The 23,857-nt window shown below is 37.6% G+C and overlaps 2 protein-coding genes across 8 annotated transcripts; one reads left to right on the top strand and one right to left on the bottom strand.

Moving 5' to 3' along the window:
• Window positions 1–512: 512 nt before the first annotated feature.
• LOC137016984 (zinc finger protein 665-like) lies at window positions 513–19,800 on the bottom strand. 7 transcript variants are annotated; one of them, XM_067380848.1, is made up of 10 exons: window positions 19,615–19,800; window positions 18,539–18,821; window positions 15,325–16,514; window positions 12,654–14,241; window positions 9,518–9,761; window positions 9,287–9,382; window positions 8,173–8,403; window positions 8,073–8,095; window positions 7,873–7,991; window positions 513–1,330 (listed from the first exon to the last, which is right to left on the bottom strand). In XM_067380848.1, the coding sequence occupies exons 3-10, from the start codon at window positions 15,422–15,424 to the stop codon at window positions 834–836; spliced, it is 2,898 nt and encodes a 965-aa protein (XP_067236949.1). In that variant the 5' UTR covers window positions 15,425–16,514; window positions 18,539–18,821; window positions 19,615–19,800; the 3' UTR covers window positions 513–833. The 7 variants fall into 7 exon arrangements, with proteins under 7 accessions (XP_067236949.1, XP_067236948.1, XP_067236951.1 ...); XM_067380847.1 differs by lacking the exon at window positions 19,615–19,800 and adding an exon at window positions 17,728–17,858 and having other exon boundaries at window positions 18,539–19,604; XM_067380850.1 differs by lacking the exon at window positions 19,615–19,800 and having other exon boundaries at window positions 15,159–16,514; window positions 18,539–19,604.
• Window positions 18,971–22,248, top strand: LOC137002816 (GTPase IMAP family member 7-like). Its single transcript, XM_067362721.1, has 3 exons — window positions 18,971–18,980; window positions 20,858–21,106; window positions 21,275–22,248. Exons 1-3 carry the CDS (start codon window positions 18,971–18,973, stop codon window positions 22,246–22,248), a joined length of 1,233 nt encoding a protein of 410 aa, XP_067218822.1.
• The last annotated feature ends 1,609 nt before the right edge of the window (window positions 22,249–23,857 follow it).

The raw sequence follows: 23,857 nt of genomic DNA, 5'->3' as shown, positions 1-23,857 counted from the left end.
TCCTTGTTACTCCCATGAAAGAAAGTTAGAAATTTGGGTCTTATATATATATATATATATATATATATAAATAAAAGTAAATTTTACATAAAAAGCTGTTTTTGTATAAAAAAAAACATACAAAAAAGCTGCTTTATATTTATATTTAAAAAGATATATTTAAATATAATATAAATATATATCACGCAATTGCGGCTTTATATCTCAGAATTCTGACTTTATAACTCGCAATTGTGAGATATAAACTCGCAATTGCGAGTCAGAATTCTGAGATAAAAAGTCGCAATTCATCTTTTTTTTTTTTAGTGGCTTTTTTTTTGTGGCAGAAACGGGCTTCCATAAAATCCTCCAAAAACTGCACAAATGTTGAGTAAAACACATTAATAAACAGATAAAATGTTTTTTTGTTATTTTGTTACAAAATGACATTTTGTTGCCTCTGGAGAACCCAAAGACTCTGAGTGTAACCTTTTTTTCACACTGAAATAAAAACAAGATATTATTCCATTTTTTTTTATTTTATTTGTAGATTTAGAAAGTGTTATCCACCATAAAAAGTGGACAAAGAGAACTTTTTATTATTATTATTATTATTTTAGCAAACATAATTTGGGGTCAAAAAGACCCTAAAGAACATTTAAAGGGGTAAATACAGAATGTCAGCTGTTCAAAAATGATCTTCTCCTCAACCGCTTGAGATTGTGAGTTTTTGTGTAGTGTACTGGTAGTGTGCATATGAATTTGCATCAAATCTACTTAACTCTTTCCCTGCCATTTTCAGAATTGTAATCCATGTTTTCACTGTTGTACGGTAGGGGGCGCTACTACAGTGTTTACTGACTATTGACCGCTAAGATCCTCAGAGAGTGAGAACAACTGAAGAATGGAAAGAGTGTGTCAGTGAAGGTGGTTGTGAATGTGTGTAGATGTGTGTTAGTTACAGGATCAGAGAATGACACCGTTCCTCCATCATAGTCCAGATTCACTCTCAAACGATCAAGATTCTGTTTAACACGAAAACCACATGGTTCATCCAGTCCTTCCACATCATAATCCACACTCCAAACATCAGTGTTGAAGAAATCACATCCCTTCCTCTGGTTTGATGCTGTAGTTACTCCAAGAATCCAGTCTGGACTCTCTTTAACCTCTATATCCCAGCAGTGTGTTCCTGAGTTAAACCCCTCTGAACCCAGAACACAGGGATAACGGTCGAATCTCTCTGGATTATCAGGAAGAGGTTGTTTGTTCCTGCTGTATCTCACACTGGTCAGATCATCAGACAGGACGAGACGTAGATTTGCAGTATTTGGATCAAGAATCACAGGAGCTGATGAGACACAATCAACAGATGATTTTATTACATGGAATCAATATAATGCCACATCTCTTTGCAAAAGAAAGTATTGCAAAGGAAAAAGGTATTGCAAAAAAAAAAGAAAAGAAAAAAAAAGTTGTTTTGCAAATAAAAATAAAGAATTGTAAAAGAAAAATAAGTAGTAAAAAAAAAATAAAGATATAATTAACTGCAAAAATGAATAGCCAGGATATGCTGTTTATCTCATAGTGCAGTTTTAAACTGTTTATTTTTATTATTATTTTATTTGTAATTTAAAATAATAATAATAAATATAGCTGCAAGCAGCAATTCGGGGCCAAGCCCCAGAAGGGGCAGTAGCGCAATACGGAGCAGGAAGAGCAAAAACAGCAGAAATTGAATGTACATGCTAAACAGCTGGTTCAGAAGGACAGGTGGAAATGAAATGAAAATTAATAGAAGTTCAGAGAATGAACAGGGAATGAACTAAAAACACTTGTATCTCATTCAAGAGGAATAAAGATTAGTACAATGCTTATTTGGATTAAAAAAAGGTGACTCAAAATGACTCATTACACACAATTTTATAAAGGAACCCCACACGGGATTCGAACCCACGACCTCCGAGTCCAGTGTCCATTTCTCATCTCATTGCACCACTGTGCAGGTGAATGTTGGCACACCTGCCGAAGTTCATTAGTTCATGTGAAAATGAACTCAAAATGAAGAATTTTTATAAAACTGCACTGAATGTTATATTTAATAACTACTTTAGATCATTCTGCAGCTCATCATGCTGTAGTGCAATACAGAGCAGGAAGAGGAAAAACAGCAGAAAATGAACAAACATGAAACAGCTGGTTCAGAATTACGGGCGAGAATGAACTCAGAACTTATGTACATAAGCTTAGATGAAAATGAACACAGCATGAAACAAAAAGCATTTATTTCTAATCCAAGAGGCAGTAAAGGAATCAAAACACACTATTTCATAAAACCGCTCCACCTGGGATTCGAACCCACTATCTTGGGGTGCAGAGCTCATCAGGTAACTGGCTTTACACATTGAGCTACTTGAGGATGCACATTCAACAATCTGTGGAAGAGAAGTTTTAGTGTAAGAAAGAATTTACAAAAAAGCATTACTTAGCATGCTAACCATATTAGCATGCTAAGCTAACTTAATGCTAATGAAGCTCATGGTTAACTTGATAGCTGAAGAGCCACATTAAAGAGAATGACAACTGGTTAGCATGCTAAGCAATTAGCATGCTAAGCTAACTAACATAAGACAACAAACACAAGCAAGGTCACATTCAGAGATGAATATCTTGGGAATGGTAGCGAATATCAAAAATCCGTTCAGTCATTTCTATGCGGCTCGGTCCAAAGATCACCTGATCAAAGTTTGGACAAAATTGGACAAAAATTGTAGGAGGAGTAGTGAAAAAATTGAATACTGTACTTTTCAAAATGGCCACTACTGTACTGGGTGGAGTCTTAATGTAAGATATTGAATGTGATCAGTATGAAGAGAGGAATCAGTTGTATTGACATTCATTTTTCTGGAACAAAGGGTTCAAAAGTTATAACCTTTACAAAAGTGAATATTTGAACTGGTGGTGGCGCTATAGACTTAGTCCTAGATACTCCAAAGTTGGTCAAATTACTTTTAATTACTATCACTACAAGCATGCCAAATTTGATAATTTTCCTTCTTATGGTTCATTGATTACCATACAGGGGGAAGAAGAATAACTACGAATTTGGACATAAAGGAATTGCATGTGATAGCTTCAGATTAGACCAGTTTTAGGCAGAATGCCTAGAACAGACACAAGTTCTGCATCTTTTCCTGCCACAGTACCTCATGCGGTCTGGGCATGTGTCACACTGAGTTTCGAACCCACGATGCAGAGCATTCGGGATCCGTGGCGTAACACATTGAGCTAATCAGCCATGCAAGTTCATCAGTATGCTAAGCAGAGGTTTCAGTGTGAGAAAGAGTTCACAAAAAAAAAAAAAAGCTTCATAGCATGTTAACCATATTAGTATGCAAAGTTATTTAATGCCAACTAAGTTTTGGTTAACCTGTTGACTGAAGACCACATTAGAAAGAATAGCAATAGTTTAGCATGCTAAGCAATTACTGTGCTAAGCTAACTAGCATAAGACAACAAACACAAGCAAGGTCACATTCAGAGATGAATATCTCGGAAATGGTAGTGAATATCAAAAATCTGTTCAGTCATTTCTGTGCGGCTCGGTCCAAAGATCATCTGAGCTGATTTTGGACAAAATTGACCAAAATTTGTAGGAGGAGTAGCGAAAAAACTGTTTTTCATTTACTTCAATACGGCAGACAGGTACATTTAAGGAAAATGACAAATGATACATTGTCGGAATCGGCATAAGCCAGGGAATAAAATGACATGAAGCATACACATTTTGGAAAGTGTTTTCAAAAGTTATAAGCGTTTTTGAAATAATCATTACATCTGTGGAACAGTAGGTGGCGCTGTGCTGAAACTTCTCAGGTACCTTCACGACCTTCTAAAGGTCATACATACCAATTTTTGTGAAGATATGTCAAATTGTTTAAAAGATATCGCAATTTATGACAAAATTCAAAATGGCGGACACGTGATTCATCCAATATTGACAGAATTGGTATCATCGGATTCGGCATGATCCAAGGAATCCATAGACACCAAGATCTTGATTTCTGACAAACTGTTCAAAAGTTATTGGCCAAAATAGCCATTTTTCATATCTCATGACCTGTAGGTGGCGCTGTTCCCAAGTTTGGCATAGACCCTCAGACCATGGTTCTGATGAAGGGTACCAATTTTTGTTTCGATTGCTCAAAGTTTGGCCGAGATACAGCCTCTATACTAATTTTGGGTCGACCTCGTTAACTTCGTGACATCATAACCTTTGAACAAAGATGAATAAAAAAAATCTGTTCAGTCATTTCTGTGCGGCTCAGTCCAAAGATAATCTGATCAAAGATTGGACAAAATTGGACAAATTTTGGAGGAGGAGAAGCGAAAAAAACAAATACTGTACTTTTCAAAATGGCCGCTACTGTAATGGGTGGAGACTTAATGTAAGAAGTTGAATAGCATCAGCATGAAGAGACGAATCAGATGAACTAAATTTAATTTTTCTATGACAAACCGTTCAAATGTTAAAACCGTTAGAATGTTGAAATTTTGAACTGGTGGTGGCGCTATAGAGTTGGTTCTAGAGACTCCAAATTTGGTCCAATCACTATTCATGAGCATCTCTACAACTGTGCCAAATTTCATCATTTTCTCATGTTCCGTTGATAGGGCTGCCATAGACTCCCATTCGGGAGGAAGAAGAATAATAATAAAAGGGAAAACGTACAATTACAATAGGGGCTACAGCCCCTTCGGGGCTTGGCCCCTAATAATAATATTATTATTATTATTATTATTATTATTATTATTGTCCCCACAGCACCATTTAGTTTCAGTCTCTCTGGCTGGGATATGGCTCAAATATGTTTTATAAAGAAAGACTGAAAATGTTTCAATGTTGCATAAGGGTTAGTTAGCATATTAGCATAGCACATAAAAACAATAGTTAATGATTAAAACCACATTTTCTTCCGTCGAATTTTATAATATAAAATAACTGTCTGTGATCCAATGTAGCTTGATGTAACAAAATGAGGAAGATATTTACTTTTATAGTATATTGTGATAAAGGCTATATCGATTAGCATTGCATTATAAAATACTCATTCTTTTGCAAGTACCCAAGAAGATGACTTGAATAACAGTATAAATGAGACAAACATCACATGCCAGTGTTTCGAGCTCTGTAATACTCGTATCGCCTCATTTTGGATTAAAATTAAGAAATATTACTCCTCTTTATAGGCAAATAAAGTAAATGTGAGAATTCATCACCATTTCTCCAAAATATTCAAACTTTTGAAGCAAAAACCCTGACGATGTTGAGTCATGCACTTTTAAAACGACCATGCAAGAGTTTTTCTAAATTGATGCAGATTATTATATTTCATTTTAAAGTAATCACACAAAACACTGGGTTTGATTTGGTTGTTCTAAAGGTATGTAAAAAAAACAAATTAACAAATTAAAAACAAATTTAACAATTATAGCGCCACCTACTGTCCTTCTTAGAGGCTTCTTTAGAGTCATATGTTCCATGTGCTCACCTATTTTTGTGAAGTTTTGAGTTTTTGTTTAGGTTTTATAGGCTTTTGGGTATATTTAGCCATGCCCACTTTCTAAATTACCCTGTTATGGTGACCCAAAGGGCAAAATTCAAACTTATTTTGATAATTATTGTTCTAGAGAGTCCATAGAATTGTCCTACACTGGTTTCGTTCTGATCGGGTGAAAAACCTAGGACTAGTTTGCAAAAGTTTCACATATTTGCGAATAATTAATGAACGATTTGATTAACAGCATTGGTTCTTGAGGCAAAGTTGTTCAGTATGAGGAGATCTATCAAATTATATGCATATAGTGTGGTTTTGTAAAACATCACGTGATTATCGAGGCGTAAAACTTGTTAGCACCAACTTGTGGCTGATTTCTTTCAAAATTCTTACAGACCTCTAGGACCATGAGTCGAACATGCCCATCGAGTTTCGCTCCAATCGGTCTCCGTTAACCTTGTCTAATAGGTGCTCAAAATTCATTGGCCGATGGCGGCCATGTTTTTTGAGATCCGCCAATGTCCTCATAGAACATCATTCCCCCTTGGACCAAGATACTGCATACCTAATTTCAAGTCAATCAGACTAACGGTTGCATCATTACAGTTGTTTTCATGGTTTTTTTTAATTATAACGCCATTTTTTTTGTCCTGACCAAAGATTTAGCACCTACACGTGTACCGTGTTTGGTGGAAATATCTGATTTCGTTCTTGAGTTATAGCCATTTTAGTAAAAGTAGCTCCGTCCTCATCTTACTTTTTGGCAGCCCTTAGAATAAAAATTTCAACTTTTTTTCATTAATTATTGATATTCAGACTCCAGAGAACATTTCTGCATTGGTTTGGTTCCGATCAGGCAAAAAACCTAGGACTAGTTCGCAAACGTAGGTTTTGGACAAAATTCAAAATGCCGGAAAAATGTGCATATCGGAAATGAAATCAGAGATATATGTTTTGTTAGTCAAGGACTCAGCATTCCAATGATATAAAACACATGAGTCCGAGACAAACGGTCTATGAGTTATGAACCATTTCGCGCTTTTGATCGCTGTAGTGCCACCTATTGGCCAATTTGGGTCATACTTTGTCAACCTCTCCTCGATTTTTGTACCATCATCTGACAAAAAGTTTCAAGTCTCTAGGCCTTCTCTAGGCAACTTTATGGACTCTAGCAAATGTTCAACAAGATGGGCCGGGGGAGCGCATCCCTCCTCCTCGGGCTCGGTATGGCCGGGACGCACCCTTTGTTGTTTAATCTGGTCGATTGGAGCGTGTGATGCGCCAGGGGTCATGCCTCTGCCTGGTCGGAAATGACCACCGTGGGCAGACGGAACCTCCCTGTCTCGCGGTTCCCTGGTGCGGCCAGGGGGGCCAGGCCAGGTGGGGGTCCCTGCCCAGGTCCTTGGTTCCCTGAGGCAGGGTCCCCTGGAAGGTTTGGTGGTGACTTTTGGAGCTCAAAGTCAGCTGTCATTTAACGCATTTAATGGTCAACTGTCATAGCAACTTGTGAAATTTTTGCAAATTTATGCAACATTGTAGAAAAAAAGAAAGAAAGAAAAAGACAGTTCAAAAGACTTTAAAATAAAAACAAACTGTCAAAACACTAATTTTTAAGGCACAGAGCAGAAAAATAAATGAATGTCCACAGGCCTCTGCTGGACATATATGGTCAAAACATTTTTCTTCTATAGCTGCAATTCCTACACTTTTTCTCTCTAACCAGCAGATGCCTCTAACATTTAAACAGTATCCAGAAACAACTTATATTTAGTTTAGATCATCATTAAGGTTTTCTTTTCCATAAAAATGTAATATTTTATATGCAAGGTAATGGTTATTAAAAAAGTATATTTTATAGAACTTTGTAAAAAATTGTAACAATAAGTATAAACTGGAAACAAGGAGAATATGAGGGTGAAAACTAGCAGTCCTAAGAGTCCTCCCGTGGATTAACAGGTTAAGCAAACACTGGTAATACACAATTAGTTAACTAAATGAAACATTACATAAATAAACATTTTAATGCTAAAGTGTGCACACTCACACAGAGAAAAGGACAGCAGATGCTGTTGCCTCAGAGACTACTAATAAACAACTTTGATGAACTATTTTGATCCACTTCAAGTGTTGACTACTGTATATCTGTCTGTTGTGTTTAACGTAATTTCTAACATAATTTCTGATGTAAATTAATAATTAAGAAATTATTATTTTGAAACTCAGATTAACATGGAAAAGATGCCTTTTTTCACGTCTATCAGTTTGTGTCATGAAGCACCTTTAACTCTCCACCAATCCCTCATTTCCAGCTCAGATCTTCTGCAGTCAGACTTACTGTTTTGGACGATGTCCTGCATCTTCTTACAGACTCTGAACGGCAGGTTGCCCAAGTAACGTGGCACATCAATCAAAGCTCCAGAAGCCATCTGTGGATCCGGCTGTGAGCTCTGGACTCTGGAAGAACATTCAGGAGTCAGAACTGCAGTGGCTTTGGATCAGAACCAGAGAGACCAGAGACAGGAGCAGATCACTCACCTTTCCATTGAGACTGGAAACTCCTGCAGAACAAACACACCATTTATCATCAAGAATTCAATCAATGAACCAATGATCAACCAATGATCTGAAATCAGACCTTCAGAAAGCAGACGTCACTGGCTTTCATCATCTCCTCCATGTCTCTGATTGTGTGTGAAAGAGCTGAGATGTGTCTGTTCATCTCCTCCAGCTTCTCCTTCATCATCTGCTTCTTCTGCTCCTCTTCCTCCCTCAGAGCAGTGATTGTAGATTCTTCTTCATCTCTGAGAAACTGATGAAGCTTCTCAAACTGCTGTTTAATCTGACGCTCTGTGTGCTCAGCTTGAGACTGAAATCAGATTCACATTCACTTCAATCATCTCCATCAACACATCTGTATTTGTATCTATTTATAGAGCACTTTCCAGGCTACTCTGTAGCTCCAAAGTGCTGTACATTGTAAGCAAAATCAATTATTAAAATACAAACACAACAAAACATCATTTTTAATAATAGTCCTTATCAATAATAAATACTCCTGTGTAAAGTTAAAATGCCAGAGAATGTAAATGTTTTAACTTAGCTACTACCCTCAGATAGAAGAAACAATTCCGAACTACAGTTTTTATTTGATTTGACTGTCAAATTTTAGAGATGAATCGAAGATGACTCCTAGGTTTTTCACTCTGTCCTGCAAATAACAAGTATGTCACTTTCCGCCATGTTCAATGCTGAACGACCAAAAATCATAATTTCCATTTTATGTTCATTCAACTGAACAAGATTATCTGCCATCCAAACTTTAACTTCATAAACACATTTATGGAGTGTAGTACAACAATGAGTACAATTAGGTTTTAGAGGCAAGTAGATCTGCGTGTCATCTGTGTCATCTAAGTGATGAGATACCATATTTTTTAAAAATTAATCCAAATGGGAGCATATATATTAAAAACTAAATGGGGCCCAAAATGGACCCCTGGGGAAACACCACTAGTAAGATGTTCTGTATGTGATGAGAAATTACCAACCATCACTTCACATCAACACTTCACATCATTAATATCAGAGATAAACTCAGATACAGACATATAACAGATCCAGAAGCAGATTGATGCTCGTTATTTACAGAAATAATAAACTGGAATCCATTATATTAAATATATCAGACCATAGCTGTATATAGTGATCCTACAGCTGTAATGAAAATGACTCTGATTCTGTTTCCTCACCTTGATGTGTCGAACTGTTTTCTCAAACTCTCCTTTCATTTCTTCATTGTGTTGAAGTTTCTCTTGTAAGGACTCCAGTGCTGTATTGAGCTCCTCCTAGAGTTGAAGAAAAATACAGAAAGCACCAGATTACTGTTAAGAGAAAACAATACAGTGAACGATTAATTTGATGTGAAAGCCCCCTTTATGACTAGTATTTATTTGATGTGAAACAGGAGTCATTTTTCTTACCTTATATGATGAAACCACTTGACTGAAGGGTCTGAATTTATGATTGTCATGTTTCTGTGAATCTCTGCACACTAAACACACAGGTTGTTTGTCCTCCAGACAGAAGAGTTTGAGTTTCTCACTGTGTAAACTGCAGATCTCCTCAGATCCTGATGAACGCCTCTCATTTCTCTCCTTCAGGAACGACTCACACAACTTTTGTGACACCGGATTAAATGGAGGTTCATCTCCTGAGGATCTTCTCCTGCAGAGAGGATATTCCTGAGTTTACTTGGTTCTCCAGAACTGTTGAAGACACTCTTTACAGAAACTGTGACTACATGATAAAAGAACAGGAGCCTTGTTTAGATACATTAGGTTAGGGATTTGCTAGTTAGCGTAGAAAAGATACAACATCTCATACGTTTAATATTTTTCCTTCTCTATTTATTTATTTTGTATTAGTTAGATTTAGTCTATAACTGGATTAGAAAGATTACTTTTTGTTTTATTGCTTTCTTTCATTTGGCACAGTCTAGTATCCCTTTGTTTCTCCTCAGTTCTTAAATACTGTGAGTTTGCCGGTGTTTTGTTTCCCTTTCTTTGTAAATAATCTCAACTTTAATACTTTATGTATAATTTATAATAAATTACAAGTTCACTTGTATTTCGCTCCGCCGTCTCCATTTATCTCTCTTCTCTGTGTTTTAAAGTGACAGTGGTCTTGACTGGCCTAATGTTTCCCTTCTTCCCTATAGATAATTAACAGCCAAGGAAGGGTCGTAACATTAATGGGGGCTCGTCCGGGATCGTTTATTGATCCTGGAATTTTTTTTTATAATTCAGGCCAGTTCGTGGACGTTGCTGCTGTATTATACTGGGAGTGTAATGAGAGTTCGTACCACTGGTGTGGTAGTAGTCTTAGTATGGCAACGGCTGAGATCCTCAACTGGATCCTGTTTCCATTTCACCAGCAGTAACCGAGTCCTTCAATGTAAGTATATTACGTTAGTTCCACAATTTAGGGAATCAAAATTTTAGGCACTTAATTATTTTAGTGCCTTGAGCGCATTGCTACATCCCATTGTTGGCCGAAAGAGCTTTAGGCTCTTTTATTGCAATGTCGGTTGGTTGGGAAAGTGCTAGAGGTTTTAAGGGCTTAAGAACTAGTTCCAGAGGTGTATCGGCAAAGATTTAGAGGCCATAGGAAGAATTCTTCCCAGACATTCATAGAATTCACAAGAGAGAAGTGCATTATGTTTGATAAATGGCACAATGCAAGTAAAGCTCATGATTTTGATTCTTTAAAATAATTAATTTTGCTCGAGGAATTCAAAAGGATGTTTGCCAGAGCGTGTTGATGTGTAAATGAACAGAAAGTGAAATCCTTGTCACAAGCTGCTGTTCTAGCAGATGAGTTAGTTCTCACTCATAAGGGTGTATTCCCTGTGATGCATACTGAAAAGAGCCTAAATGATGGTCCATCTTAAAGTTAGAGTACTCGGGTAAAATCTGAACCTTCACGGTCAAAGGATGAAAAAGACTTTTTATTGTCACAAGCAGGGGCATTTGATCGCTGACTGTCCTGTGCTTAAGCGTAAGCAGCAGGCTCAACGTCCTAAAACTAGCCCTTTTAAAGACTAAGTCGCCACCTGAATTACAATCTTGTACTGATGTTCTTGATATAAATTACAAGTTCCTTTGCATCATGTGTATTTAATTTGTACATTAGTGTCAGGATTTGTGAAGGTTGGAATTCGCAATTCACTAATAATAACTTTATTTTAGGAAATGACTTGACCAGAAGTCATGCCAGTACCAGAAGTGACTGATATTCCAAGTACATGTTTGATTTCTGATGATGTCGCTTTACCTGTATCCCGAGGTGTTTTCAGTTACACATACTCAGTCAGCTAAGAGAAAGGAGCAAGTCGATTTGGCTAATTCATTGATGGGGCATACATTAAAAAAATGATGGGACAAACTTGGAAACTAAGGTAAATAGATTTTCTGCACAAGATCCTAATTTGAAAACTTCTGAGAGTCTGTTGGGGAATTTCAGTTCCTTAGATTTGCCCATTACATGTTTGCAAATTACTTCCACACAAAAGGATGATTCGTCTTAACGTAAATGTTCCTCTGCTGTCCTTAGTCCTGAGATCGCTAAAAAATGAAGCACCACATTTTTTAGATGATGATTTACTGATGCGGACTTGGCGTTCTAAAGAAGAAGAAGATCTGGACTGAAACATAGTATATCAAGTGGTAGTTCTGAGCAAATATCGTTCAAGTTTATATGCTTGCCACTTGAGCATATGTTTTCTGGACATTTAGATGTAACTAAAACTTATCAACGCATTCCTTAACATTTATTTTGGCCAGGGCTGAAACGTGATGTCATTAAATTCTGTCGTACTCGTCACATTTGCCAAACTGGGATCCCGAATCAGGTAATCTCACCTGTTTCACTTTTCCCTATTCCAGCTACAGGAGAAGCGTTTGAAGAAGTACTGGTAAATGATGTCGGACCTTTACCAAAGACAAAAACAGGTAATCAGCATTTGTGTATTATAATGTTTAGAGCGACCAGATTTCCTGAAGCTGGACCGTCACGTAAAATCACAGCTACTGTTATTCTAAAGATGCTGATTAAGTTCTTCTTCACCTTTGGCCTGCCAAAAGTTATAAGAACAGACAAAAGGCACACATTTTTTTTGCATGTTTTTACACAAATGTTTAAGTCTTTGTCCATAGAACATCGAGTTTACAGTGCATATCATCCACAGAGCCAGAGTGCACTCGAAAGGTTTTATCAAACCTTAAAAACAATGCTTTGAAAATACTGTATGTAAACTAATAAGGATTGGGATGAGGGAATTCTGTTAGTACTGTTTGCCATGCGTGAAACCATGCAGGAATCTCGCTGTTTTAGTTCAGCTGCGTTGGTTTTCAGCCACACTGTCCGAGGCCCATTAAAGGTCCTCAAGGATAAGATGGAGGGTATGACAGAGACATAATTGTTCCATACTGTAACAGACTCAAGTGGAGACTCAAGTGGTAACACAACTGGAACCGTGCCTTACCAATCTATGAACTGTTCAGCCTGACGATGTAAAAGTGGGTTTTGTTTCTCAGCACATACAGATAAACTACTTACCGTGATTTCAGAATGTGGTGATGTGGTTTCTCTACTGCATGGATCTTCATGTGTATCTTCAGTTGACTTTTAAAAGAGAAACTCTTTCCACACTGATCACACTTGTAAGGTTTCTCTCCACTGTGGATCCTCTCATGCGTTTTCAAATGTTCTGACTGACTGAATCTCTTATCACAGTGTGAACACTTGTAAGGTTTCTCTCCGGTGTGGATCCTCTCATGTGTTTTCATATTTGTCAACTGACTGAATCTCTTGTCACAGTGTGAACACTTGTAAGGTTTTTCTCCAGTGTGGATCATCTCATGTATTTTCATACATGATGACCGACTGAATCTCTTGTCACAGTGTGAACACTTGTAAGGTTTTTCTCCAGTGTGGATTATCTCATGTGCTTTCAGATGTGCTGAAAAACTGAACCTCTTGTCACAGTGTGAACACTTGTGAGGTTTTTCTCCAGTGTGGATCCTCTCATGCGTTTTAATAGATGATGACCGACTGAATCTCTTGTCACAGTGTGAACACTTGTAAGGTTTTCCTCCAGTGTGGATTATCTCATGTGTTTTCAGATGTGCTGACAGACTGAATCTCTTGTCACAGTGTGAACACTTGTAAGGTTTCTCTCCAGTGTGGATCCTTTCATGTCTTTTTAGATTTGCTATCGCATTGAATCTCTTGTCACAGTGTGAACACTTGTAAGGTTTCTCTCCAGTGTGGATCCGCTCATGTATTTTTAGATTTTCTGACAGACTGAATCTCTTGTCACAGTGTGAACACTTGAAAGGTTTTTCTCCAGTGTGAATTCTCTGGTGCTGTTTTAAACGGCTTCCTGAAGTAAAAGTCTTCTCACACTCAAAGCACATGTACTCTCTCACACCATTGTGAAGTTTCTCATGCTCTTGTAAACTACAGAGCTGTGAAAAACTCTTTCCACACACAGAACATGAATGTGGCTTCTCCTTCGTATGAACTGTCAGGTGTTTCTTCAGGTGTGATGCCCTAAGAAATTTTCTTCCGCAGTCATGACATGTGTACGTCTTCTCTCCATTGTGGATCTGCATGTGAAGCTTAAGATATTCTTTTTCTATGAATTTCTTCCCACACTGATGACATACGAATAGCTTTTCTCCAGTGTGGATTCTCAAGTGTGTCGTTAGTTGTGATGATTGACCGAAACTCTTCCCACATTGATGGCATTTATAAGGCTTCTCTCCAGTGTGGATTCTCATGTGAATCTCAAGATGACTTTTGTATGTGAAACTCTTTCCACATTGAACACACTTGTACGGTTTCTCTCCGGTGTGAATTCCCATGTGTTGATTAAGAGATGATTTTTGTATGAAGCTCTTGCCGCATTGATCACACTTGAACGGCTTCGCTCCTGTGTGGATCCACATGTGACGCTCAAGAAGACTTTTGTATCTGAAACTCTTTCCACACTGAGTGCAGGTTGTAGATTTCTTGGCTCTTCTTTTGTTTAAAAATGTCTTTTTAGTCTTTGAGTGACTCGAACATTTTTCTCCAGGTTTGACATGATGTTTCTCCTCCACTTCATTCAGTTCTTCACTCTCCTCCTTCACATCCATCAGGACTAAAAAGAAAGAAAAAAATAATAATTTTCAGTACATTAAACCAATTCACAGAGAGGAATATGAAATGAAAGGACATAGAAGTGAAAGGTCAATGTCCCCCGCATCAATTCAAGGTGGTGTCAATGCGATCCATGATTTCATTCTGGGATATAAATTTAAACAAATTCCCATGTTCAATCCTTGTTTAAATAAATAAATAAATTGTTAGCCTTAATACTGCAATATGCATCTACTGCACTGGCATATAGTCAACAGCATGAGAGTTTGCAAATGCTGCTCAAAACGAGAAAGGCTAAATAAAGGGCTAGAAGGATATTAAATTGAGTCATGATTTGACCATTTAAAGGGTTAGCTTTCCCAAAAAAATGAAGTTTCTCTCTTTAACCCTTTAGAACCTTAAGCTAAAATAGGTCGTTTTCACATATTTTGTTTGTTTTTTTTACTATAAAATAACACATTGTGCTATCTTTAAGTGCAGGGGTAGGCAAGTTCGGTCCTAGAGAGCTGCTGTCTCCAATCTTAATAAAACACACCTGAACAAGCTAATCAAGCTCTTCAGGATTACTAAGGCTATAGGAAGGTAAGGGTTTGTTTTAGGGTTGGAGCTAAACTCTACAGGACAGTGGCTCTCTAGGACCGAACTTGCCTACCTCTGTTCAAGTGGAAGGTGTCATTTTTCCAGAAAACAAATGGCTTTCAATAAATTAGTTATTGAACATTAAATTCTATTTTCAAACTCAACACACACATTAAATAGAAAAAAAAAAAGTTTTACTGCTTTTAATTTAGAAAAAAATCTGAAAATTCATGGACAAAATAATTTAACACTTCAAACTTCAAAAATGAACTATAATACATATGCATGTCTTTTTTGTGATACTAGGTTGCAGAGTTTTCACTCAGAAGCCTTTTTTACCCCAGTTCTTCAGGCGTTTTTTGATAATTCAATCCAGTCACTCAAATGTGGTGCTCTCTGAAGCAGTTCCTATCTAATTGCAAGCATAGACCCACATCAAACTCCTGGCACTTCCAAGGGGTGCTCTTTTTACATCGTACGCAACAACGTCTCGAATGCCACTCACAGGAACAGGCAGATGATCGCATCTCTTCTTTGGGGCTGCCATCCAGGGGAACCCCTGTGAACTGAACAGACAGCAGCTCCTGAAAGTTTTGCCATTTCATGGTCTTGTTCTGATGGATGGCACAACTCTTTGTGTAAAATTAAGCTGTTGGTCATTGCAATGTCTAGGAAGTGCTGGAAAATGGTCATGTACCACTTCTGTGTATTACGCTGCACCGACTTTGTTTCCAGCATCTGGTCAGAGGTGTCAACCTCTGGAACACCAGCTCTTCCTTCTCTGCAAGTCCCACAAGCACCAAATCCCAGCTGCCACAGGTCACGAAAGAGGAGAGGGGTTGTATAAAAATTGTCACAATAAACCACGTAACCTGACCCCAGGTAGTCTTGGTTCACCACTGATTGACAACATCAAAAGACAGGCCTTTCCCAGATGAATATTTTGACTCCCTGGTGTAGATTCTGAAGTCAATGGTGTAGCCGTTGACATCAGCCATCACAAAAAGTTATGCCCCACTTAGTGGGTTTGGCCTTCATGTATTGCTTGAAGGATACCCTGGCTTTGGTGGCAACCATCCTCTCATCAACAGAAATGTGCTGTTTAGGGTGGTAAATAGACATGCACCTGTTCCTCATAATGTCCAAGAGTGGTTGCACTCTGTGGAGACAGTAATATGACTCTTGCCCCATTTCTTTGTCATTCTCTGCATCTTCGATTGGATCACTAATATGCAGATTGCAGGAGATTGTTAGATAACAATCTCTGGACATCACAGTAGCGGAAAAGGGAACATGAACCTAAGTCTTCTTACTCCAGAAGTCACTCACTTTTGGCAAATCCATCACACCCATGTAGAGAAGCAGACCAATGTACTTTTTCATTTCTTCAGAGCATATTTCAGTCTATGTGAATTTCCAGATTTCTTTATGACTTTGTCATTACAATACTGACTGAAAATATCAAGCGGAGACATTTTTCCAAATATGAGTGGAGGCTGCACTCCAGGCATTCTCTTGGGAGTAAACCTTGGAACACTGGGCAGTATATCAGGTTCTGCCTCTGTCTTCTATCTTTCCCCTTGTGTTACTGGTGAAAGGCTATGTGATTCCTCATAGCCACGACTGCGTCCACAGCCCCTCTGAGGTGTCGTTGTGGAGGATGTGGATGGCCCATTTGCTTCTTCAGAAGCCACACTGAAAAAAAAATAAAAAATACAACCTTGCATTACAAACTCAATATTTTCATTAATGTATTTTCATTATGAAACTATACATATACAAAAGCAACACTGTAAAAAAAAAACAGCAACAACTATAAATACACAACACAACAATGAAATAAAAATAAAGCCTGCACACATTCATGCATGCAAACACATGAATGCACACAGAGGCATGAAAACACTTGAATGCACACACATATACAGGCATACACGCATGCAGGAACACACACATGCAAGTATACACATGAATGCAAACACATGAAAGCATAAGCATGAACGCAAACGGCATGAACGCAAACACATGCAAGCATAGGCACGAACGCAAACACATGAAAGCACAGTCATGCAAGCATACACATGAGCGCAAATGGCTTGAACGCAAATGAACGCAAACTGCATGAACGCAAACACATTAGGGCTGGGCGATATATCGCATTCGATTGTCACGCGCATTTTGTCAGTAAAGCCGATTCCCTGATTACCACAATGTTTTTTTTCTAGGCTTGATTGTGTTCTTAGGGCACAGTTTAACATGTATTAATGCTTCGGTTTTTTTTTTAAAACGCTGTATTTTTCATATATTTTACCTTTATTCTACACCTCTGTTTCCGCTGTCATATGAACGACTCGTTTGACTTCCTGCTTCTATGAAGCCGCTCCCACCGACATACGCAATGTGCTCAGATTGGTTAGCAGGTTGGCAGCTGGCCCAGTGTATTGTGATTCGCTAAAGCGTCCGGAAACGACACGCCCCTTACCATCCCTTGCTTTATCGTCTATTTTGCTGTATCAAATTAAGCCCGAATTAAACACAAATGAAGAGGGTTAATCGCGGCTTTAAAAGGATGTTTATGAATGGTATTTCATTTAGTATTTGTGTCAAAGTGTTTAGATGCTGTCACTGCTGTTTGTTAGCTTTCAATATACAGTTTTATCCTGATTAAAGCTTTACTGTAGCCGAATACATGACTGAGTAGTCACATTTTTGTAAAGGCGATGTTTAATTTATACCATGAACAACTGTTTGTCTATGAACATATGAAGTTTGTTGGTGTTTGTAGAATATAGCTAACTGGCTAGTGAAGCAAAAACAAGTTGCTCTTTGCATTTGTCCTTGATGCAACCAAAAAAAGCAACAGAACTATAGGTTTAAAAGACATGTACAAACAATAAAACGTACTTACAGTTTGAAGCCAATAAACAGCAGCTTCTGTTTAAAGTGGGAACTGCTTCATCTTTCAGTAATAACGTTTGTGCATTTAGTAATAGCCATCCAGCATTGAACTCGTGTAGATTCTGGAAGCTGTCTTCAGCGCTGCATCCAGTGTAGAAAATACCACAGATTATAATGGGTTCTATTATCTTTTGACGCATCGCACCGCGCCGCTCGCATCCATGTGTATACAACTCTTTCGCTTCCACATGCTGCACCACTGTTCCCAGGGGCGTGTTTGAGGGTTTATGATGTCACCAACCCGTTGTAGTCCAAAACCGGTTGTGTTTGTAGTCATTAAACTTTAAAAGACAATATCTCCATTTACATTGAACTTTCAGCGCTGTAACTTTGCAGATACTGTTTATGCTCAAGCAGCAACAATACAAACTAATTAAAGTTAAAAAAGTGAAATCGCATTGAACCGCCCCTTTAATAGACAGAGCCATAGTTCACTGACAAGCCATGCAATATGGCATTCATTATCGCAGATGAATCGCCTTCAATAATGAACGCGATATTGCGTAGCTTGTCAGTGATCTACAGTTCTGTCTATTAAATGGCGCTCCATTTGAAAGCAGGTGATGGCGATTTAGCGGTAATCAGGGAATCGGCTTTACTGAAGAAATGCGCGTGACAATCGCGTGCGATATATATCGCCCAGCCCTAAAACACATGAACGCAAACACGTGGTGTTTTGAACTGAAACACTGAATCTATGTATATTTTACTGACACTTCTCACAGCTTAATTAGAAAAAAAAAAGGACAAGATTCACTTACCAATCCACGTCTGGATCAACACCAGCAGCATACGCCTCCTCAACATTTGAGTATGCAGACTCCGGGTCTGAAGAGTCCCACTCAGCCTCCTCCCAAGTGTCATCAAAAATAAACTCAATCGCCTCCTCTCTTAATTTCGCCATGTTTTTGTCCATTTTTAATAATGTTTTGTAATTGAAAACTCCTCGCTCTCCCTGAAAACCGCTGTCATTTGCTGATGGAACTGGCATGCTTTAAAATGCGTTAATTCTTAAAGTCCATGTGAACCAGAAGTTGCAAACGTCTTTTCTCCAGTGTTGTGACATATTTCCAAGTGAAACAGAATATTGGATAGAGGGCAGAGTTTTACTTTAGCGCTCCTCCTCTCCATCTCTCACTCATAGCAGACTAACGGTTGGAGGTCAATTTTGATTTCATGTGTACTTTAACCAAATGCATCCTAGTATACGAGATAAATCAGATGGCTAGGTCTACACAAAATAAACACAATATTACTTACATTTGCACAAAACAAAAGGATGCAAATGTTTTATGCTAAATAACACATCTAAGAACTGTTTTAGAACAAACACTAATAACATTCAGCTTAATATTACAACATATTTTCATCTTAACATAGCTGGATTTTCTAATAACTGCAATGTAATAAGATCATTAACATGTTAGTTTTGTACTGAAATTGATGATGATCATAAAAACTTTAGAAATAAAGAACACCACAAAGCAATAGTTAGCCTAATGTTTACAGCTATAAATAAAATGGCGGAAGCAACACTTGAGATCGATTCACATCAATTCCCCTCACAGATCTCAAACTAACTTTTGACTTGACATTCAGAAACAGTTCATCGAAACAATCACACAAACGAACACAAAATCGCTCAGGTCTGAATGAATTCATCATATTTTCCTCACATGCTGCACTAAATGTTTATTTCAGCAGGAAGACGACAGAAAAGACGCACAAGTATCGCTGTGCTCGATGAAAACAACACAGAAATGAGCCTGTCGCTTGATCAAACTGTATAAAGTGTGTTTGATGATCGTGTAAATATGAGAAATACCGCTGGACTCACCTCAGAAGACTCGACGCTGAAACTGAATGAGGGAAAAACCATAGACTGTAAAAACGCGCGAGCTGTGACGTCATCAGCCGCCAAAGATAGATGATCAATACGGTCAAATCGCTTTTCAATATTAAGGCAGCGTCCTATTTTTTTCTTAATTTCTCTGCTGCGTCCTACTAAGGGTGCATATCTCGACTGCTACGTCATCAAGCGCCACTGAAGGCGGAGCTTGAGTTAAAAAAAAAGAAGAAAAAGAAAGAAAGAGTGGAGCTGGAGTGGATGGATCCTGCATGGATTTTATTGCACTGTAAAGAACCAGGGAAAATAGTGAGGACTGTCTCTCAAACATACATTGGTCACATATATCTCTCCATTGATTATTATTAGCTCATTTGCCCTTAAAGCATTTTTATTCACAGTAATTATTATTTAATTACAATATTTACTTACATATTATATTCCACACTGTCTAACAGTATTCTCATATGCATTCTCACAGGCTATTAAAGCTTGTGCTGTCTCATTTCTGCTGTCAGACACTTATTAGCTTCTCTCTGTGCAAAATAAATAAGTCTCTCTTTCAAATCTTCTTTTAAATAAAGACTAGTTTTCTTAATCTTCTTCCATTTTTTTCCACCAGACAACATGTATCTGTATTACTCTGCAGTCTTAATAAAACAAAATGGAAATGGAAACACACATATTCCTTCACATTGTTGTTACAGTTCCTGTCATTCCCGGACCGCATTTCCCATGATCCTCCCTGGCACACCTGCCCTCACTCACACCTGTAGGCTACTACTTGTATTCCGTTGTCTCCGATCTCCTCGTAGAGCCTCCTCGTGTCCGTAACGATTGTGCTTTACAATTCATTTATACACCCATATTTCTAGGCATATACAGCTTAATACAACACATTGTAAAAACTCATTTGATTTGCCAAAAGAAATGTTGTCAATCGATTCATTTAAATAGTTCATTTCATTTAAAGTCTTATTAAGTTTTGATTTTGGGTACATTTATCCTATCGTAAGTGTCAGTCAGTTCCCACCACCAACACTCAACACACATTGTCACCGGATCGTCCCAATCACCCAAATACTGATCAGCAGCACCTGAATTAAGTTTAAAACATTAGAGAACAGCAGAAGATCAATGAACCTTTAAATCTCATTTATAAAAGCTTTACAAAGCATAAACAGTCCTCACTTTAGATGAGCTCACAAAATACCCACTTAATCGTTTCTTCTAGAGGAACCTGTGGGAAATGAGGAAGAGATCCTGGATTTCATTAAGAGTTTGTTTGGTCCTGAAGTTCAGAAGTACATCATGATTCTGTTCACACATGGAGATGAACTGGAGGATCTGGATGAGACCACTGATGAACATCTACAAAATCATGCAGATCTAGAGCGACTGCAGAAGATTGAAGGAATGAAGACGGAGAAGTATATCATGAAACGAAGAAGAAGTGAAAGCAAGGACATTCCTGATATCGACTGTAACATGATTTGTTGCAAATTAATTTCATAATATTAGTTATTAATTAACTAGTTAAATTTCATCTTCACATTAACTAAGAGCATCAAGTGCATTAAATGTAAATGTAACACTGAAGTTTATTGATATTTTAACAGCACAATAGTGTTATTTGATGTTTCTGTTGTAGTGTCAGGAGAGTCTCCAGCTGAAGATCATGATGAGATTAATGTGGTTCCTGAGAGGAAAGACCTCAGGCTGGTTCTGCTGGGAAAAACTGGAGTTGGAAAAAGTGCCACTGGAAACACCATCATCGGCAGAAACGTGTTCAAATCCTCCATTAGTTCAAACTCTGAAACTAAACAGTGTCAGTCAGAAACTACAGAGAGGATTAGTAAACAGATCTCAGTGATCGACACGCCTGGACTTTATGATACTAAACTCAGTGAAGAGGAGATTCTAACTGAAATAGCGAAATGCATAACTTACTCATCACCTGGACCACACGCTTTCATTATCGTGATTAAAGTGGGTCGATTCACTGAGGAGGAGAAAAACACCATAAAAGAGCTGAAAGAAGTGTTTGGAGAAGAGATGGAAAAATACACCATGATCATCTTCACTCACAAAGATCAGTTAGAAAATAAAAATACAACCATTGAGCAGTTTCTACAGGATAGTGATCCAGATCTTAAAGAGCTTGTAGAGAGCTGTGGAAACAGATTCTTCTGTTTAGACAACGAGTCTGCTGGTTACCCACAAATCAAAGATCTCATGAGTAAAATAGAGAAGATGGTGGAAGAGAATGGAGGACACTTTACAAACGAGATGTTTGCTGAAACTGAGATACACATTAGGGAGATTCAGAAGCTGAAGCTGAATGAGAAAGTGAAGCAGTACGAACTGCAGCTCAAACGAGTCACTCAATCCGAATGGCAGAAAATATACCGTCGATTAGAAGAGGAGTCTCGACGTGAAGCGCTGAATGGTGCTGTTGCTCATCTGTACCTAGCAGATTATGACCAACTTGTGACGATTTCTGAGGAGAAAGAGAGCGCAATAAAGGAGGCTGAGAGCAAAGGAATCAGACGTAAGGCGGCAGTTCGTCTTGCATTCAGAGCTACAGGGAAACTAGCGAAAGAGAAGATGTGTAGAGTTCAGTGACAGATTCATTAGTGACCAAACACGTTATTTCTTGATTTGTGTTATTGTCATTAAACTGAATTCATCTGTGAAATAAGTCAATCTGTGAAATCTGTTATTGGAATAAATCTGTACAACATTAGTGTTTCCCATCACTACATCCTTTCCAGACATGATGGGATTCACACTGGCTGCGTCCGAAATCGCCTACTCGCTGAGTAGGTACTTAATTTCAGTAAGTACTTACTTTTCGAGCCTAAAAGAGTAGGTACTAATCTCGTTGAGTATGAATGTGATCCGGATATAATCCGCCATGTTGACGTTATCATGTGACCTACGACGTTATCACAAGCGCAACAACTTTACAACAGGTTTAATTCATATCTGTAAATATCTTGAATTTTTTTAACCCTACTAATCTGACCCACAGTTTTATCCTTAAAGATAGGCTATATATATATATATATATATATATATATATATATATATATATAATGATGAAAACCCAAAATCGCGATCTCTTGAATATGTTGTTAATTTCTTTATTTTATATGCATACAATTTTATCCACAAGCAAAAGTGGCTTAAATCTCCTGTTTTCCTTTTTCTCATTGAATTTAACTGTCGTTTCATCCCTTAGGCTTATAATATATATATATATATATATATATATATATATATATATATATATTTTGAAGCCTTATGTTGAATTATTCTGATAATTAACCTTGTCATTGTGCTTTTTTCTGTGTATATAATTTTTTTTTTTTTTTTTTTTTGTCATTATGATTGCTCATTGTTAGTTCTGCAATAATAATATAATAAAAAAGATATGAGTGACAGGTGCACTAACACCTCACAGCACCAGTAACTTGACAACGCTACCTTGTACGGTTTTCATCAGCATTTGCAATATCTGCACAAAGGAGATGTCGGACAGCTGCTTGAAGATCTCACCTTTGGAGAAGACCGATGTATTACTACTAAAGATTACCCCAGAATGAACAGAATTGCTAGACCACCCAAACACTTAATAATAAATGCTGACCAATACTTAATCATATTAATTTTTTACAGAAAATAATGTATTATTAAAACAAGCAAATTGTAATGTTTTCTCATATGACATAGCTATGCATGAATAAACACTAGACAAATACAACCAAGGTGAACACATCTCAATTTACAGTCAAGCAATGAATTAATGCATGAATAAAATAAATATATTTTATTTACGGACAATAGGAAACATAAATTAGTTATAGAATGAATAAAAGTAATCATCACAATAAATAAATACATATACAATCAACAACACATGAAACAAAGCTTTATTCAAACTTGTTCTTACAAACAGCATATCTGCCATCTCACACAGCTGTGCCAATTCTGCACCTTCACCTGTCTTTGCCATCTATAATGTCCCTCACTGCTGCTCCTCTCAATGGGGACATCTTTGATCCAGAGGATGAGGAAGATGATGATGGACCCCTGAACCCCACAACCTTGAAGCAAGAGAGGGAGAAGATGTGTGGGTCAATCTGGCTGCTGCTGTGTCTGCTCCAAACATTCATGTGCTCTCCATGAACAAGACTACATGTAAAACATTTAAACTGATTGAAACGTTTAA

The sequence above is a fragment of the Chanodichthys erythropterus genome, chromosome 3, assembly GCF_024489055.1.
Source record: "Chanodichthys erythropterus isolate Z2021 chromosome 3, ASM2448905v1, whole genome shotgun sequence".
Classification (NCBI taxonomy): Eukaryota; Metazoa; Chordata; class Actinopteri; order Cypriniformes; family Xenocyprididae; genus Chanodichthys; species Chanodichthys erythropterus.
The sequence above is the reverse complement of the archived record's forward strand: the minus strand, read 5'-3'. Positions and strand labels throughout refer to the sequence as shown.

Bases quoted from the DNA above. Each gene is read 5' to 3' on its own strand.
- LOC137016984 (XM_067380848.1), bottom strand. From the start codon at position 15,424: ATGAAATGGCAAAACTTTCAGGAGCTGCTGTCTGTTCAGTTCACAGGG. The intron at 8,096-8,172 runs GTCTGATTTCAG...TTTGTTCTGCAG, and splicing joins GTGACGTCTGCTTTCTGAAG to GAGTTTCCAGTCTCAATGGA. The intron at 1,331-7,872 runs GTAAGTCTGACT...GTGTCTCATCAG, and splicing joins GCAGGACATCGTCCAAAACA to CTCCTGTGATTCTTGATCCA.
- LOC137002816 (XM_067362721.1), top strand. The intron at 21,107-21,274 runs GTAACATGATTT...TTTCTGTTGTAG, and splicing joins GGACATTCCTGATATCGACT to TGTCAGGAGAGTCTCCAGCT.